We start from the raw sequence: 17661 nt of genomic DNA on the forward strand, positions 1-17661 counted from the left end.
TCTAGTTTTATAAGTAGTCTGGAGTAGTTTAAACAATATGGAAATTATCAGTCCCTTAAAGGTTAAAAAGAATTTAGCTGTGAAACCATCCAGATCTGGTAAATTTCATTTATCTTTTCTTTTAGGGTACTTGGCATATTCACATTTCACTACTTCTTAGTTCATTTTGGTAATTCGTATTTTTCTAGGAATTCTTTACCCATTTCAATTTCTTTCCTTGTTATGAATTAGTAATAACCTATAATCTTTTCATCATTTTTATATTCTTTTTATATTCCCTTTCTTATTCCTAATGTTAAAGTTGAACATTTATTTCTTTTTTTGTTTTAATTCTGACTCATAAGAGTTTTGTTTATTTTATTATTATTTAAGAGCATTGGCTTTTGGATCTATTTTTTTTTTACCCACTTCATTTATTTTTTACTTTTATCAATCAATTTCTTTTTCCTGGTTTGTTTTATTTTGTTGTACTTTTGCTAGTTTCTTAAAAATGATAAAAAATCTCTCATATCTGTTTTGTGTTAAAATTCCGTGAGTGGGGGAAAAATCCCATAATAAGGTAATTATTTCTGAAATAATTGGAAAGGATAAACAAACACAGGTTTAAACAATTGGTACTAAAATTTCACCTCAGGCAATAAGAAACAAAATATTTACATCATTATTTTTAAGCCTTCTAACACTTGTGATATTTGGATAACATTAAAACAATAATTTCCTTTTCCTTTCTAGACAATGAAATTATTAATCTTCTAATTAGTCATATTTAAATAGCTATAGCTTTGAGAATCTTTCTGCATTACTAACTGTGAAGCTCCCTGCTCATTTTCACTTATGGGGAGACAGTTTATCAAAGGGACCCATTCGATGGAAGGAGCAGGTGGTCTTCACTCAGTTGCCACCAGTGTATGGACCAGGCAACGCAGTTCCTGTTTTCATGCAGGGAATTTTCTGCTGGGACAATCACCTGATGTCTAAGTCCTCCTGGATCTCTGTGAGATACTTAGAAGAGTATCTGAGAACTAGCAAGAGGCTCCTGGCTTGGCAAGAGATGTTTTCATTGAGTTTGTGTTGAAATCTGACTGCATAGAAAAAACAGGGGTTTTCTTTTATTCTTCTCCTGGGTATCTAACAAATAATCAAGTTTATCATGACAGTTTTCTTTGATTCTATATTGACTTGGTACTATCACTTATGTACTTATTAATTTTATTTTGATTTAAGAGAACTGTAACAATTTTTACTGAATTAATTATACCTCAGAATTTATGGCAATTTTTAAGAAAACTAATTTGGTTTTCAATATCCATAAAGTTAGCTAAATAAAGTAGTGGCATAAAAATTAGCACCCTCCCAATGATTAAATATACATTCACATACTATAAACTAACATGCTAACCATAAAGTATAACTAAAATCTTTCTTTCTATAGAAATATTTGTTATTATTATTATTGAATATTGTTTTAGTCACCTATTTTGCTGCTGTGACTAAAAGGTCTGACCAGAACAACTGGAGAGGAGGAAAGTTTATTTAGAGGCTCACGGTTTCAGGGGTCTCAGTTCATAGGCAGCAGGGGCTCAAGGTGAGGCACGGCATCATGGTGGAAGAGTGTGGTGGAAGTAAGCAGCCCACATGATGATCAGAAAGCAGAGAGAGAGACACCACTCCACAGATACAAAATATATGCCCCAAAGTCCCACCCCACCCACCTTCAGTCACCATTCTATTAATCCCATCGGGGGATTAATTCACTGTTTGGGTTAAGGCTCTCATAACCCAATCATTTCTCCTTTGAACTTTCTTGTTATCTCACACATGAGCTTTTGGAGTACACCTCACTTCCAAACTATAATATACATAACTAAAAAGAAAAACACCTCATGCATAATGCTAAAATTCAGGCATTTCAGTAATTCAGCTGGCCTCATTCTAACCTTTCCAAGTAAGTAACCAGGTGATTTTACCATTTTAAAAACAAAAAAATGAATTAAAACTATGGAACTCTAAAATTTTGAAAGAAACAAGAATCTAGGTCTAAATAAAAGAACCCATCAGAAACACATAGGTAGCCCTGTGGGACTCAGTGGAAGAATACTGGTCTCACTTGTCTTGCATGCATGAAGTCCTGGGTTAGATCCCCAGTACTTCCACAAAAGCAGGGGTGGGGAGTGGGATGGGCGGGGGGTGGAGGGGAGAAAGAGAAATACAGATGTAGTTTAATTAATGTGAATTTTCAAATGATAACCACCTCATGGGGATATAGTTATGAAATAACTAAAAGAGTGTTTAAGAAAAACACAAGAGAACTCAAAAAGGCTATTGTCAAGAACAATGGCATATGCTCTTAAATATAAAACATAAATATATTACCTGTGTAATTCTTTTAGATCATTTTCATAACACTTATTTAATTATGGTATATTTAGAAAATTGAAGGGTTTTTAAAAATCATTACTATTATTCTTAATTGCTGTAAGCCAACACTGAACTTGAAATAGTCATAGATAAAATATAATTTTTTAGAAAAATCTTGAATATAATTTCAATTGAGCAACAAACCATTAAAATTATGTATCTTGTGACAGATATCTGGAGTCATATTTTGAATCTCATCCAAAGATAAGTTTCTGGTCTAACTTCACCCAGATTTGCCTTTATTAATTTTTTCCTGTTGGAGGGCAAAATTTTATAAGATTCTGCTTCTTTGTTTATTGCAAATCTACTCTAATTTTAGAATGAGCAATCTTCCTTTAAAGCAAAAGATTATAGATGATGGTTCTTCTACATGGTGTTCAGAAGAGTAAATACTGAGAAATTCTAAAGGCAAAGGCCTAATGGAAATACCTCCAAGGGCTCTTTTTTCAAGAATCACCTTGTTTCAAGATTAAGAAGCATGTAACCCACCCAGGATTGTTTTGTGAAATAAAAGGGAGATCAGTGGAGTAGAGGAGGGGATATAAGAAGAGGGAGGAGGAACAGAAAAGAAAAGGGAAGAACAGTGGAATGAAATCGACTAAATTATGCTATGTGAATATACCACAGTGAATTTCACTTTTATAGATATATATAGATATGTTATACATATCTATATATGTGTGTATATATATATATCACCAATTTTTTCAAAAACTACAAATAAATAGAAGGAAGACCAATGGAGAAGAGGAAAGGGAACAGGGGAAGCGAGGAGGAGAGGGAAAAGGGAAGTACTGGGGACTGAAGTAGAGCAAATTATTATCCAGGCATGTATGAGTATGTCAAAATGAACTCCAGTGTTATGTATAACTATAATGTACTAGTAGTGAAAACGTTTTACAGTTTGCTCTCCTGGAGCATTTTCTTCCATTCAATAATGAGGTCTTCTTACATATTTACTAAAGTTCCATAATGCATTAGGCAGTAAAAGAAAGTATAGTAAGTAGACTTGGCCCTTTGAATAAAAATTTTTAAAAAACTGGCAAACATATTTAATACATAATATGTATACATTTCTACACTAAATTATCAGCCTTGGTATTAATAAGAGACTATGTGGATAATTTTCAATGTGCAGTTAGTCAAAAACTTTAGAAAATTTAAAATGATTTTTACAGGGTGGCAGCCCATAGGAATGGCACTCAAAACTTTGTATTTAGGAACTTCAAAAAGAAAGATCTAAGCTATAATCATTATAGGCTTATGGACTTTGAACCTCAGACATTGGGAATGTCAAAAAGATGCTTTCTTAAGTTATGCTTTTTGTGCTAGAATATTACCCTCTGAAATCAGAAAACAATTATTTAATCAGCCGCTGTGCAACTCATGGACATTGCAAATCATAGGATAAGGAGGACAACATAGAATCATATGAAGCATTTTTATGAGTTTTCATTTTGAGAATATAAACTACCTTTTAAAACTTTGCGAGAAGTAAAATTTAGACCCTCCCTAGGAAATTTCATGTAACATTTAATTTAAAAGACTCAGAAATCTCTATTTTTACTGTAAAACTCTCATTTTGTGATTTAAACATATTCACTTTCTATTTTGAGGATGCATTAAAATTGAGCATCCCGTACTAGATAGTAAAATTTTATTATGATTCTACATTGCTCAAAACTGTGTGATGCTGGCACAATCACATCTGTAGGATCAGCAGGATAAAATGATCCTGAATCAAACCCCACTCTATATGGATTTAGTATAATCCACTGATGATTAAATGGATGATTGAATAATTGGAATAATTTATTATTTTTAATTTCATACCAAAAATAATTACGAATAAGTCAAAGAATTAAAAGAATAAAATTATAAAACAAATAGAAGAGAGTGCAATTGAATATTTAATAGCTTATATGATAAAAAGAAAATTGAAATTTAAAAGTGAAGAAGTCACAAAAGAAAAAGACTAAGAGATTTCACTTTAAAAAAAACTTTCTAGATAAAACATATACAATAAAAATCACATGGAAAACATACTTTGAAACAACTGAAAAAACAATGGATTACTATCCCTAATGTTAGAAAATTGTTTCAAAATAGAAAACACAAACACCCTAATGGAAAAATGAGCAAAGAACACAAATAGGCAACTGAATAAAGATGGAGTAAATATTGCCAGAAAAAAAATGTGAAAATATACCCAACTTCATGAATAAAGTTACTATTTCATGTATCAAGGTAGCACATTTTAAAAGTTAATAATACTAAATTATTGTTAGTGTGATAAAATAGACCCCTTAATTGGTGTGAAATTATACTTCGAATTTCTCCAACTTATAGGGGGAAAATGACACTTCTTAATCAAGTTCCTCAGAAACATTCATATAATTTATCCTAATGATCCCCACTCTTTGGAATCTGTCTAAAGACATATCAAGATTTGTGCATGAGGAAATCAAATTTATAATTTTGAAGGCAAACTAAAACTTCAGTATCAGGAATGGTTAAATGAATTCATTTATACCTCTTTGATGCAGTCATTAAAAATCTTATTTTTGAAGTATATATAATTTTCAAGGGGAAAAAACAGTCTCCAAAACTTTATTGCTCTTTGTATATTTTAATTTCATAATGATTATTATAATTTTATAAGTATCCATACATTATAATTAATGACATTTTTGTTGAGTATATGTATTTCCTATTGATAGAAAAAAGACTATAAAGATGAATATTAGCAGTTATCACTGAGTGGTGATAGTATGGAATATTTATTTCTTAATATCATCCCATATATTCTATAAGGATGTGAATTATTTTAATCAGAAAAAATATTCCTTTAAAGTTGAAACATATGTTGTTTCCATTATTAATCAACAGTAGGAGGTATACCTATAAACTCATAAGCTTTAACTGTGGCCAATTTGTTCTAGAGAATGATAAACCTTTTCTGTATTAGAGCACAGACGGTACTGTGTGTCATGCTTTTCTTGGGAATGTGTTCAGTAGCTCTTGTCACTGAGTATCTGCTTCTTGTGAGGAGAGGGAGGAGAAGCATTTAGGAAGTGAGCAAAATAACACCACATTACTTGGCTCAAATGAAAGGACCATAAAGCCCATGTGTCCAAACACACAGAAAATATGCATCATTTATAAGGACCAATTTATTCAATGATAGTTTATTTCATTCTCTAGAGTATGGACTTCACTAACAGGGAATATTCAAGGCATACATCCATTAACAAACTGGAATATGAGAATGAAAGGCTCCGAAGTGATCTTGCAAAACTTCATGTCAATGGAAAATCAGCATGGTCTAATCAAAATTCCTATGAAGAAACAGGAAGATACTCCTATCAAAACCAAATAAAAATGGAAAAAAATGAAGATAGGTATGCCAGCTCCATTATATAAGGACATAAGTTTAAAAACATTTATTGACATTATCTTCAACTAATTTATTTTATAACTTTATGTTCTTTCTCTTAAGTTATTTAGCCATTATTGCTTCTTGGTCTTGGGACTAAGATAAAGAGTAGTTGTTTAGCCATTATTACTGATATTATTACTAAAAAATTATATTTATAATAATAGTAATGCTTCTCTAGTAACTCATAGGACCTAAAATGTATGTTTTGGTGAATAGACTAATAGCTGGATCTGATATTTCCTCAAATATACTCCTGTGGGGGACAGGTGTGCTTGGCTCATCTTGTTAACTAAGCATATCTACAGGAGATAAATCCAAAAGTTAACAGGACATTTAAAAAATGTGTCTGTTCAAGATTCTCACGGGTATAGCACAGTTCTCTCCTTTCACCATGCCAGCCCTATATGTATGCATTAGAAGGACAGACACTCATCTGCTACATGAAATAGCAACCGTTCAAAAGTGCCAAATTAATAACCCCTATTCAGGTGATGACAATTGACCACTACCCCAAAAAAGCATCAGTGGTGGGGTGTTGTGGCAGCAAGGTGGCAGCAGCATTATAAAAGCAGTAGAGAAAGGATGGCCCCAGCCATTTCTCTGGTGAACATGCTCATGTATGTTGTCCAGCATATCTGAAAACCCATTCAAAGGACCCTCATCTTGATTTGGGTAGAAGAATATATTTTCTAATATTAAATAAATGCTTTACAAAGTGCTTCCTGACTTTCAGTTCTCTGTAGGTCAAACAATAACTCCCAGGTAAGGTAGACAAGGCCCCTAAATATACCATAAAGGGTCTTCCTGTGTAATCATCAGTCACTGTACTGATCACCCATTGTGTGCAGCACGCTGCTGCCTATACTTTCTTGTGGAAATAACTTTGAAAGCCTTAGATGAGGGTGCCAGGTGTTATAATTTAGAAAAAAAGACAGTTACTGTGACTTTTATTATTTGTAAAAAGTATTTTTCTTGTTTCAAGTGCCCCTTTTTTTCTCTTTGTCAGACAGTACAGAATGTGTTAAAAGTGCCTAACAAAAACAAGACAGTAGGGGACAGAGAAAGCAACATAAGAGGTAAAATGCTCAGCAGGAGATTATCTTAATAAGCAGTTTGGACGACTGTTCCTGCTGCAAAGTCTTGTGTCCTGCTAGTTTCATTTGTTGAAAGTTTCATTAAATTTGTTTTAATGCCTCATCTGATTTCAGTGTTCTCCAGTGACCTGGTTTTTAAAAGAAACAGCATTTCAAATGTTCTGAATAAATTATTACATGTAGAACCCACTATGGGGAAGAGTTGTTGAGATGCAAGGACACTGTGAACTCACCAGTGGAGAACTGTAAAGCAGAAACCTCTCTATTAATTTTAGCAAGTGAAAAATGAAATATTTCTTTCCCTCGAAACACAGCTTCGTGAAGTCAGATAGTCAATAACATATAATCAGAAAATATACAAGTCACTGTTACATATCAATAACTAATACAGTAGGTTCTTATTGAACTATTTTAGGAAGGAAAAACATTTTAGACAAAGGTTTATGAAGATAACATGCCACAAAAATTTTAAATCTAGTGTAGGGAAATTCTTGCTTTTAACTGAAGATTTGTACATTAAGTAATCTTTTATTCACACTTAACCCAACTTTTGTGTTTTTCACTCCTCTTCAAAGTGATGTTTTTAATGTTCACTCACTTAAAATTTAAAGCACCTTAGGATATTCCAAAGCATTTACTTTCCAATATGATAGTTACTCAGCACTTTTTTAAAAAATTATGAGACGTAGTTGAATTTGGTTAGGATGTTCTGAGTATTATCCTTAACAGTTAAAAGTTTTAAAGTTTCAATTACTTATAAGCAAATTTGACATAGTGGTATCCAGAACTATTAATATATAACTAATTTTAATGATAAATCAATTTTATAATAAATGGAGCTTGTCTCTATATGAGATATGTACTTAAAACTGAATTTATGGTTTTAAAAGTTGTATCATGTACAGGAAAGATTTTAATAATCACAAACATTAATCATTAAAATGACTTCAATCCTAGCTAATAAATTAAACGTTTCAAATACTAAAAAGTCACAAAGTCAGCAGATTTGTCATAACCACTTTCAAGCTTCCCTGTCAAGGAGTGAATAGTCACCTAGAAGCCAAAACTAAGTTGAGAAAATTATATACCATGGTGTTACTCAAAAAGAAGCAAGACAGCTGAATGGTTCTAGGCCAGGAAACAATGAGCAGTTCACAGAATCAGGAGCCTGTGTGGAGTTTTAGGTGAGGCTGGAAAACACTTGCATAGTTTGTGATGGGGTCTTGTTTTATGCTGAGGAGTCGATCCCCTATCCTAGAGGGAAAGCACTGGAGGGAGGGTTGTCAGTACACATAGAGGACTAAAACTTGCAAAGCTGACTCAACACTCCAATAGATAAGAGTTCTGCTCCCCAGCACAACTGGTCCTATCAGAGTTGTACAGGGGCCTTGGAATAGGATCCATGGAAAAGTTAATTGAACAGATCAGCTTGTGAGGGGACATTAAAAGCCATCTGAAATAATTTTTAAGATAGCTTTTAAATTGATATATGTAGCATTTTATGCAGGGTGGTTTTATGAAGTATTTGAATAGCTATATTCTAGAAGAAGAGCTTGTCAGATATAAAGTTGATTTAAAACAGAAGCACTTTACTTCATAATGTAGTCTTTCCTTTCGATCTTACATTTTATTGATCTTACTATAAAAAGAATGTTCCCACATAAATTTTAGTAATTAACATCATAAAACTGTATCTATACATCCATAGCAAAATGGATAATTGAGATAATTATTTAGATACTTTAGAACAAATAATACTTTGCCTGAAATCTCTGTGTAATTGAGAATACAGATATATATATATGTATTTCTTGAATCATTTCTATGATTATCTTGTTTTTTCCACTGTGCTCTGAAGTATAGATGGTAGTTTTACTCAAATTAAAAGGTTCAGGCAAAAATTAAATGCAGATGTACTATGCAACTGTTATCATTCTGTTTGAATTGTGAGATGTTTCATCTTATTGTGCACATCATAAACCATGTTATTTCAGTTAATTTGCTGTTCTGTTTCCATGGTAATTATGGTTTTGGAGAATGGGGGGAAAAGATTTATTTCAAGATAAGTAAAAATGGGAAACATGTTGTGTTTGTTTTTATGTACTAATTTACAGATGCCTCACTTAACTTTTATTGCTATTTGTATGCATAGCTTTGAAATGTTTGCATAATAAGAAACAAGTCTAGATAGATTGGTCTTTGGATAAGAAAAGAGAAATATAATGTGGATTTTTTAACCATGTCAAATTAAAATATGAAGGCTATGAAAATGGTTAATACCTATGGGAAACTTGGATGTTAGTAAAAATAAATAATTTTAAATTGGATAGATTTTTATGTTTTCATGGTCTTTGATTATTAAATTTAAACCCCATTATCATGAAAGATAGCAATTTAATCCTAAATAACATATATTGTTGGGACTTTTTAAATAAAATTTCAGGGTAAACTGATCTGTTACTTTGTTTTCTTATTCCTTTATCTGGTTAGCAGACCAAAATTTAAAATCTCACTAGTATTTTTCAGTCTCATCTTCTACCCTGTATTTTGGCATAAGCCACACATTTCATACTATGCTTTTTATTAAATTGTGGAGTTTAATGTCAGGTGAACATGGAGTTGAGTCAAAAATCCCAAATCATCACTTCCTAGCAATTTAATCTGATTTTAAAATAAACTATTAGATAAAGGATATAGTTTCTAAATTTTTGTTTCCTCTTCTGTGGATACTGTTCACCCTATTAGGATTATTTTGAAGATCAAATGAGTTTAAAATAAAAGCATTCAATCTTTGCTTTGTATTTTATATGTGCCAGGCATTGTGGTCTAGGTATTTTACATGTATTCATCATTTAATTCTCATAGCAACCCTTACTTGTAAGTGAGAAAATTAAAGTCACAGCAAGATAAAGTCATTTCCTCAGAAACACAAAACTAGTAAATGGAGGAACTTAGGAGATATGTAAATTGAAAACGTGTTATAGATTATTAAACCCTATTGAAATTAGAGTTATTGTTACACAGAGACTTGTTTTAGCAGTAAAATATATAGAGTTCTATTAAGAAAACCAGCAAGGTCAAGTATAATAGAGAATAAAAAAAGAGTGTCTGTTTAGAAATGTCCATGGCAGTGGTGTTCAAGATTTCTCTCAGAAAGCTTCAGTTATTTAAATGACCAAGAAATACAAAAGCAGAACACAGAAAGACGAGCAATATAGGCAACAAAGATTGCAGAATGTCTTTAGGAATTTTTTGGTTTTCTGCATCATTATTAGTACTTCTAAGTCTTTTTTAGACAAGATCTCTACCACTGATTCCCATCCCTAACCCTATTCAGTGCAGTAGAAATTATTCATAGAAAACATTTTCAAAGAAATACCCAGCTAACAAGACTAAATATTTTGTTATGTTTTCCCCTAGCTGGACATCAGAACATTAAAATCCTTCACAACATAAACAAACATGTACCCTTTGTAGCAATAAGGACAACTATTCCTTCTCTTTTAGACTTAGCCAAGATCATGAACCAAATAGAAGTGCCTCGCCTCCTGTGCCACCTCTGACATTTCGAACCAAAGAAATGGCAAGTCCTCTGGTTAGTGATGATGAAGTATTCCCGCTGGTGAGTTTCTGCTTGCTGGATTTTTTTTTTTTTCCTTTAAGGGATAATGACTTTTACACTGATACCAATATGCTGATGTATGTAGTAGTTTAAAAAAAAGTCACTTCTTGAATAGACTCCAAGATGGGTCTGTGAGTCATTTGGCCATACATATCTATGGAAGGAAAAGAGACCCATAATATTTCATTGAGTATTTCAGGTGATGGTTATTAACCTCTAGTACAGGTCAGAATTACTGGTGATGCTCTTTTAAAAGCAAGTGTTTGGGAATCACCCTGGATATTCCAAGATCTTTTGTGCCTTTTTAAAAGCATATTTTTACTGACTCTGACACACTTGCAAATACATATACAAATCCTAAATAGGAAACTTGAATCATGCAAGGAAACATTGATATAACTACTGTATATACACAGAGTATTGTCAGCATCAGAAGCCCCACTGTGTCCCTTTCCTTTCCAGTCCGTTCCTCTTGCTTCCAAGATAACCACTATCCTAACCTTTAACATCATCAGTTTTGCCCATTTGTAAATTTTATAGAAAGTGTATCATTCTGTATGCTATATGTATTTTTTTTATACTAGGAATTGAACCTAAGAGCAATCACTGAGCCACATTCCCAGCCTTTTTTATTTTTTATTTTTATTTATTTTTTGGGGGGGTGGAGAAGGCAAACCTTTACTTCTTTTTTTTTATTTATTTTAATTGTAAACAAATGGGATACATGTTGTTTCTGTTTGTACATGGAGTAACAGCATACCATTTGCATAATCATACATTTACATAGGGTAATGATGTTTGATTCATTCTGTTATTTTTTCCTTCCCCCCCACTCCTCCCACCCCTCTTTTCCCTCTATACAGTCCCTCCTTCCTCCATTCGTGCCCCCTCCCACCCCCAATTACATGTCATCATCCACTTATCAGTGAGATCATTTGTCTTTTGGATTTTTGAGATTGGCTTATCTCACTTAGCATGATATTCTCCAGTTTCATCCATTTGCCTGCAAATGCCATAATTTTATTATTCCTTATAGCTGAATAATATTCTATTGTATATATATATACCAGTTTCTTTATCCATTCATCAATTGAAGGACATCTAGGTTGGTTCCACAGTCCGGCTATTGTGAATTGAGTAGCTATGAACATTGATGTGGCTGTATCTCTGTAGTATGCTGATTTTAAGTCCTTTGGGTATAGCCTGAGGAGTGGGATAGCTGGGTCAAATGGTGGGTCCATTCCAAGTTTTCTAAGGAATCTCCACACTGCTTTCTAGAGTGGCTACACTAATTTGCAGTCCCATCAGCAATGTATGAGTGTACCTTTTTCCCCACATCCTCTCCAACACCTATCGTTGCTTGTATTCTTGATAATCGCCATTCTAATTGGGGTGAGATGGAATCTTAGGGTAGTTTTGATTTGCATTTCTCTTATTACTAAAGATGGTGAACACTTTTTTCATATGTTTGTTGATTGCTTTTAGATCTTCTTCTGTGAAGTGTCTGTTCATATCCTTAGCACATTTGCCTTTTTTATTTTTTATTTTGAGACAGTCTCACTAGGTTGCTTACAGCCTCACTAAGTTGCTGAGGCTGGCTTCAAACCTGCAATCCTCCTGCCTCAGCCTCCTGAGCCATTGAAATTACAAGAATGTGCCACTGCACCCAGATGTATTCTTATGTCTGGCTTATTTTGCTCAACATCATTTCTGAGATTCATCATTATCCACATTGTTATATGTAGCTATAGTTTACAGATTTTTCTATAGAATACCATTGTATACAAATATACAATGATGCTATAATTCTGCATTAATTTGATGGGCATTTATTTCTAGTTGGGGGTTATTACAAATAATGCTGCTAAAACATATCTTTTGGTGCACATGTATACATATTTCTATTTCATATGATATCGCTATGGTCAGCTTTAGGAGATATTTACAGACTTTACTATTTGAACCAATGGATACCCCAGAAAGTAGTGTATGAGAGCTTTCCTTATTCTATGTTCTTTCAAACACTTGTAGTTGTTAGTCTTTTTTAATTTTAGCCATTAAGGTCAGTGTATAGTTAATATCATATTGTGGTTTTAATTCATACTTCTCTACTAACAAATGAGGTTGAGCATTTTGTTACATGTTTACTGGTCATTTTTAGATACTCCTTTGTGGCATATCTGTTAAATGCACTTGCCCAATTTTCTGTTGATTGCCTTTATTCTTATTGATTAGTAGGAATTCTTTATATATTCTGGATAGAAGTCCTTCGTTGGTCATGTATATTGCAAATACCTTCTTCTACTCTTACATGCCTCTTAATTCTCTTTTGATGAGAAGTTCCTAATTTTAGTATACTCAAATTTATGAATCTTATCCTTTGTAGTTAATATATTTGATATTCTATTTTCAATTTTCTGAAAATTCCTATTTAAAACTGTCATAAGGTTATGAAAGTGTTATTATCTTCTAGAAACTTTGTGTTTCAAATTTAGATATATAATGTAACTGGTATTAATTTTTGCATATGATATAGGAGAGTCTCAGCCTCTTTTTCCTTTGAAATGTTCAATTAACCCTAGCCACTTATTCCAGTCCTATAGATTCTTTCAGATTTTCTGTACTCACTCAAAATAATGTCAGTTTTATACATTTTTATTTTTCCTTCCCTTATTGTGCTGACTTGTACCTCCAGTAATATTGGGAAATGGTATTAACAACATCCTTCGCCTATGCCTTGTTACAAGAGAAAAACTCTCAACATTTCACCATTGTGTATGACATTTCTTGTAGATATTTGGTAGATTCCTTTTAAAAGATTGGGAAATTATCTTTTATTCCTGTATTGCAAATTTTTTCATGACTAGATACAAGGTTTTATCAAATGTCTTTTCTATCTCCATTAAAATGACCATAGATTTTCTCCTTTGCTTGGATAATATAATATTTTATCTTGATTTTAGATTAACCTAGCTTTGCATTCTTGGAATAAACCTAACTCAGTCACTAAATTTGGTCTGTTAACATTTGGTTTAGAATTTTTATTTGGTGTTCACAAGACAAATTGACCTGTAATTTTCCTTTGATGTCCTAGGTTTGGGTGTCAGATTATGCAGACCTCATAAAGCAAGTGGGAGGGAAGGTTCTCAATTTAAGTTTTAATATTTTAAATTTTTAAATTTTCATTTGATTCTTTTTTATATTTTCCAATTCTGTGCTGAAATTATTATATTTTTTGATTTAATATATGAACATAATGATGAATAGAGTTTCTCCTTTCTAAAACTGAAATAGTACTTTTAGTAATCACCTTCCCTTGTATTCAAAGTATATTGTGTAATTTTTAGCACTCTCCATGATATACTAATATAGAATACAAATTACAAATAAATAAATATACAACAGAAAATGTTTAAACTGAATAGGATATATCCCACGAGTACTTTTCTACTTTTCTGGAATCTGTCACCTTGTACTGGTAGAGGCTGGAAGTAAGAGTTAACCAATTGTAGTAGAAAGAGAAAGTTTTAAGTCATTAAGATCTCTAAAACCTCAAAATGCTCATTTGGTGTTCATAAAAACATAAAAAGACAACTTTTAAAACAAACAAGACTTTCATACTAATAAAGTAAACTAAACAAACTTCCTTATTATGGGAATCTCTAAGGGAACTTTGTAATTTCTGTGCCAATAAAAACTTTGATCTTTAACAACTTAAAGCAAGCATTTATCCAGCCCAGCAATAGAGAAAAAGGTGATAAGCTACTAACTACTCCATTATTCTAATAACCAGTGAGTTTAGGATTTGGACATCATCAGTCTTCTGTACAGTGGGTTCCGTTACCACAAAGCAGGACCTTCAGTCTGTGACCCCTCACTCAGTTAGTGGTGCTGGCAAAGACCCTGCAGGTAGGAAAGGCAAACTCATAGAATGTATGTCAATTCTGGTAAGGATAAAACATTACCTTTTCCAATGTTTCCATAAAACATTGCTTGATCACAGCTTTATGTGATCAAGTTGCCACCAAGAGGCTGGTTGGTGCTGCCTCTCGGGAGCTCATCTACATTTTCTACTGTGAGCAGATCAGATGCTGAACAGCAACAGAAGTTAGGTAACTCTTGATGAAAGAGAAACCTTGCCGTTGGACCCATAAAAAATTATCAACGGGGTGGCCCAAGGACAAAGTATGGATCAAGTTATCCTGTCCACTTGCTAGTTCTATATCTCAGCCACAACTTAATAGCATGGCAGAAGCAACTTTTCCACTGAAACTTGCCAGACTCCATATGGCATTTTTCTCTACCACAGATTTTTTTCTAGAATGGGAACTGACAAGTTGCAAGTAGCAGGATTGCCATACCTTATCCTGAAACTACTGACGAGCCCTTTCTTGTTCTAAGCATGCTCAAAAAACCAGAATCAGTTTTCTGTGTCACTAAATAAATGGGTCAGATTATTTCACCCAAAAGCAGAGCATTTTCATGGTGGATTCACTTGTACTTTGCTTAAATGTCCTGACATGCCCCATACTGCTAGACACCTAAAAACAATGTGATGGCCCTGAATTTTGTATGGGATTTGTCTTTCACCATCTGGAGTACACATGTCTTTGACAAACTTGCCACTTCTTATTAGGTCTTATTAATATGATGTTAGTGTTAATATAAGGTGTTCTGTGTGTTAGTCTTTGGAATGTCCAGATGGTCCAGGCCCCTTCAGAATTTACTGTGACAACATCATTAACATAGTTTGGGCAAAGGCTATGATGTATACTGTTGTCTATTCCATGCAAATGCTAATTGCTTCTGATCCTCTTTTAAATTTGATATTAGAAAGAATGCATTTGCCAGATCAACAGCAGCCTCGCACCCAAGGCTATAATGTGCTGCTCTAGTAAAGATAATGTACTTGACACAGCAGCTATAATTGTGACAACGACTTGGATAACTTTTCAGTACTCCACTAACACCTGCAAAGATCCCATCTGGGCAGGGACCAGATTGGTAAACTAAGTCCCCTTATGACAAGGTTCAACTCCATACAGATTGTTGACTTTTCAAACACTTCATAAAGTCTCATTCTTCCTAATAAAATAACAACTAAGAACAGTGAAGGGACCACAAAACTGGAAAATTAAAGTTCAAATTTCTCCAACTTTTAAAAAAAATTAACTTTTTATTTTTTAATAATAAAGGATTATAAAAGTATCTAATATTGTCCTTTATTCCATAAATACATTTTTTTCTTTTTGTAAATAAGCACTAAACAAGTCACAAACAACTAAATAGCATTTCTACATTTATAAGATGCATGGAATTGGAGCATCTCACCTGTCATAGGACAGATAAGATACATTCCAGCACCATGGCCCTCCTTAACACGGAACCACTCTGACTGCTGAGATGTGCCAGGCAGCCAGCCCTCCCCAACTAGCTAACTCCAAGTATCAGTTGGTTCCTGTGTGAAGCCAATCCTTTTTATTTTTCTACATAAACCTTTATCCAGTTCAGCTATATAATCTTCATGGTTTTGGAGTTACCTATTTTCAGATGGGAATCACTGGTTTTGTAAATAAGTACAGCAAGTTTTAGGCGGTTCCCTGGTGATTACATTGCCCCTGCATTTGCAGCTGGATACAACAACATTCATTTCTAGAGCTCTTAAGGTAATGGTACTGCGATGTGTGTCCTAGTTCCTTGAGGATTCATGAGTGGTGATGTTACACTGGTAGGAGTTTAGCTCAACATGACTTAGTTCATTACCAGCTGCAATGTTTGACAACATGTCAGGAATGAAGCATGCCTGGAAATATGAAGATTTTAAAAGGCTCTATGTTCCTCGTCTCACTTTTCTTTCTTTCTCTCTTCAGTCTCCCCCAGATATCTCCTTCCCTGCTTCTTTGGCTGCACAGCATTTCCTTCTGGAAGAAGAGAAGCGAGCAAAAGAACTTGAAAAACTTCTAAATACACATATTGATGAACTGCAAAGACATACAGAATTTACTCTTAATAAATACACCAAACTAAAACAAAATAGACATATATGAGCTTTTAAACTTTTTTTATTTGCTCCCCTACCCCAAGAAAAAAAGCTCTGGCAAAATATTTACAAAGTTGAGTATTGAAGCTGAGAAATTTTGTTCTATTTTCTTGAGTAAATAATTTCTGTAAGGCAGCTAGAAAATAGCATTTTGTTTGATAAAACTGTTTGTATTTCTGCATTAACATACTAAATTGTTCTGCTATAGAATTGCTATAAAATAAACATGACTACTCCAAAAGAGAATTTTTTCTAGTCTAAGGAATAGTTTGGAATTAAAAATTCAATTTTTCCCACTTGAATCATGTATACTAAAAACCCATTTCCTCTGTAACAACATAGAATGAGAGGAAAGGAAGTGTTATATTGCAACTATCAGTGAATCAAGTACAGCTCAGTTGTACAAGGTGTATACTCAAGGATTTTTTTTAAATGAAGAATATTTAAATATTTTGAACTATGTAACATCCTAAGATTTCTTTTAGGAAAAAAAAAAGACATGGCTTACTTTTGTAATGTCTGGTTTAATACTATAAAGGACACAGAATATGCAGTGTACACACTTAAAATATATGTCAGAGATCAATGCTTTCCTGTTAGTACTAATTACTTCACAAACGTGAATAAGAAAAAGCAAAAATAAATCAATACTATTTCTACATTCTTCTTTGTAATCACCTGTTTTTAATTAATAAATACAAAATTCAATGGACTTTAAACATAAATGCCAAGTTTGTACTAGATAATAATAAGCTCCTCCCATACCAAACTCATTAACCTTGTTAAATTATTTAATATGCAGCAATAGCATGGTAGTGAACAATAAAATATATAAGAAAGATAATCCAATATTCTATTTTTTATTTAAAAAATTGGATATATATTATCTGTTCTAGCTTATCTTTATCGTACTATATAGAGAAAGAAAATTCAAGATAAGTCCTATAGCTTTTATGGTTTTCTTTCTTTTCAAAGAAACAATCTCAATATACTGAAAGAGAAGTTGAAATGTCCATAGATAACAAATGTCCTTTTCATGTTAAAAATG

The 17661-nt window shown here is 32.9% G+C and overlaps 1 protein-coding gene across 3 annotated transcripts in view; it reads left to right on the top strand.

The window, feature by feature from the left end:
- Deup1 (deuterosome assembly protein 1) overlaps positions 1-17454 on the top strand; it is a 96458-nt gene extending 79004 nt beyond the window's left edge. For all 3 annotated transcript variants that reach the window (XM_047517066.1, XM_047517068.1, XM_047517067.1), the window contains 3 exons: positions 5623-5819; positions 10459-10573; positions 16444-17454. In XM_047517066.1, coding sequence (XP_047373022.1) covers positions 5623-5819; positions 10459-10573; positions 16444-16620 — 489 coding nt within the window. In that variant the 3' untranslated portion in view covers positions 16621-17454. The remainder of the gene's footprint in view (positions 1-5622; positions 5820-10458; positions 10574-16443) is intronic.
- Positions 17455-17661: the final 207 nt, after the last annotated feature.

Source organism: Sciurus carolinensis, chromosome 11, assembly GCF_902686445.1.
Source record: "Sciurus carolinensis chromosome 11, mSciCar1.2, whole genome shotgun sequence".
NCBI lineage: Eukaryota > Metazoa > Chordata > Mammalia > Rodentia > Sciuridae > Sciurus > Sciurus carolinensis.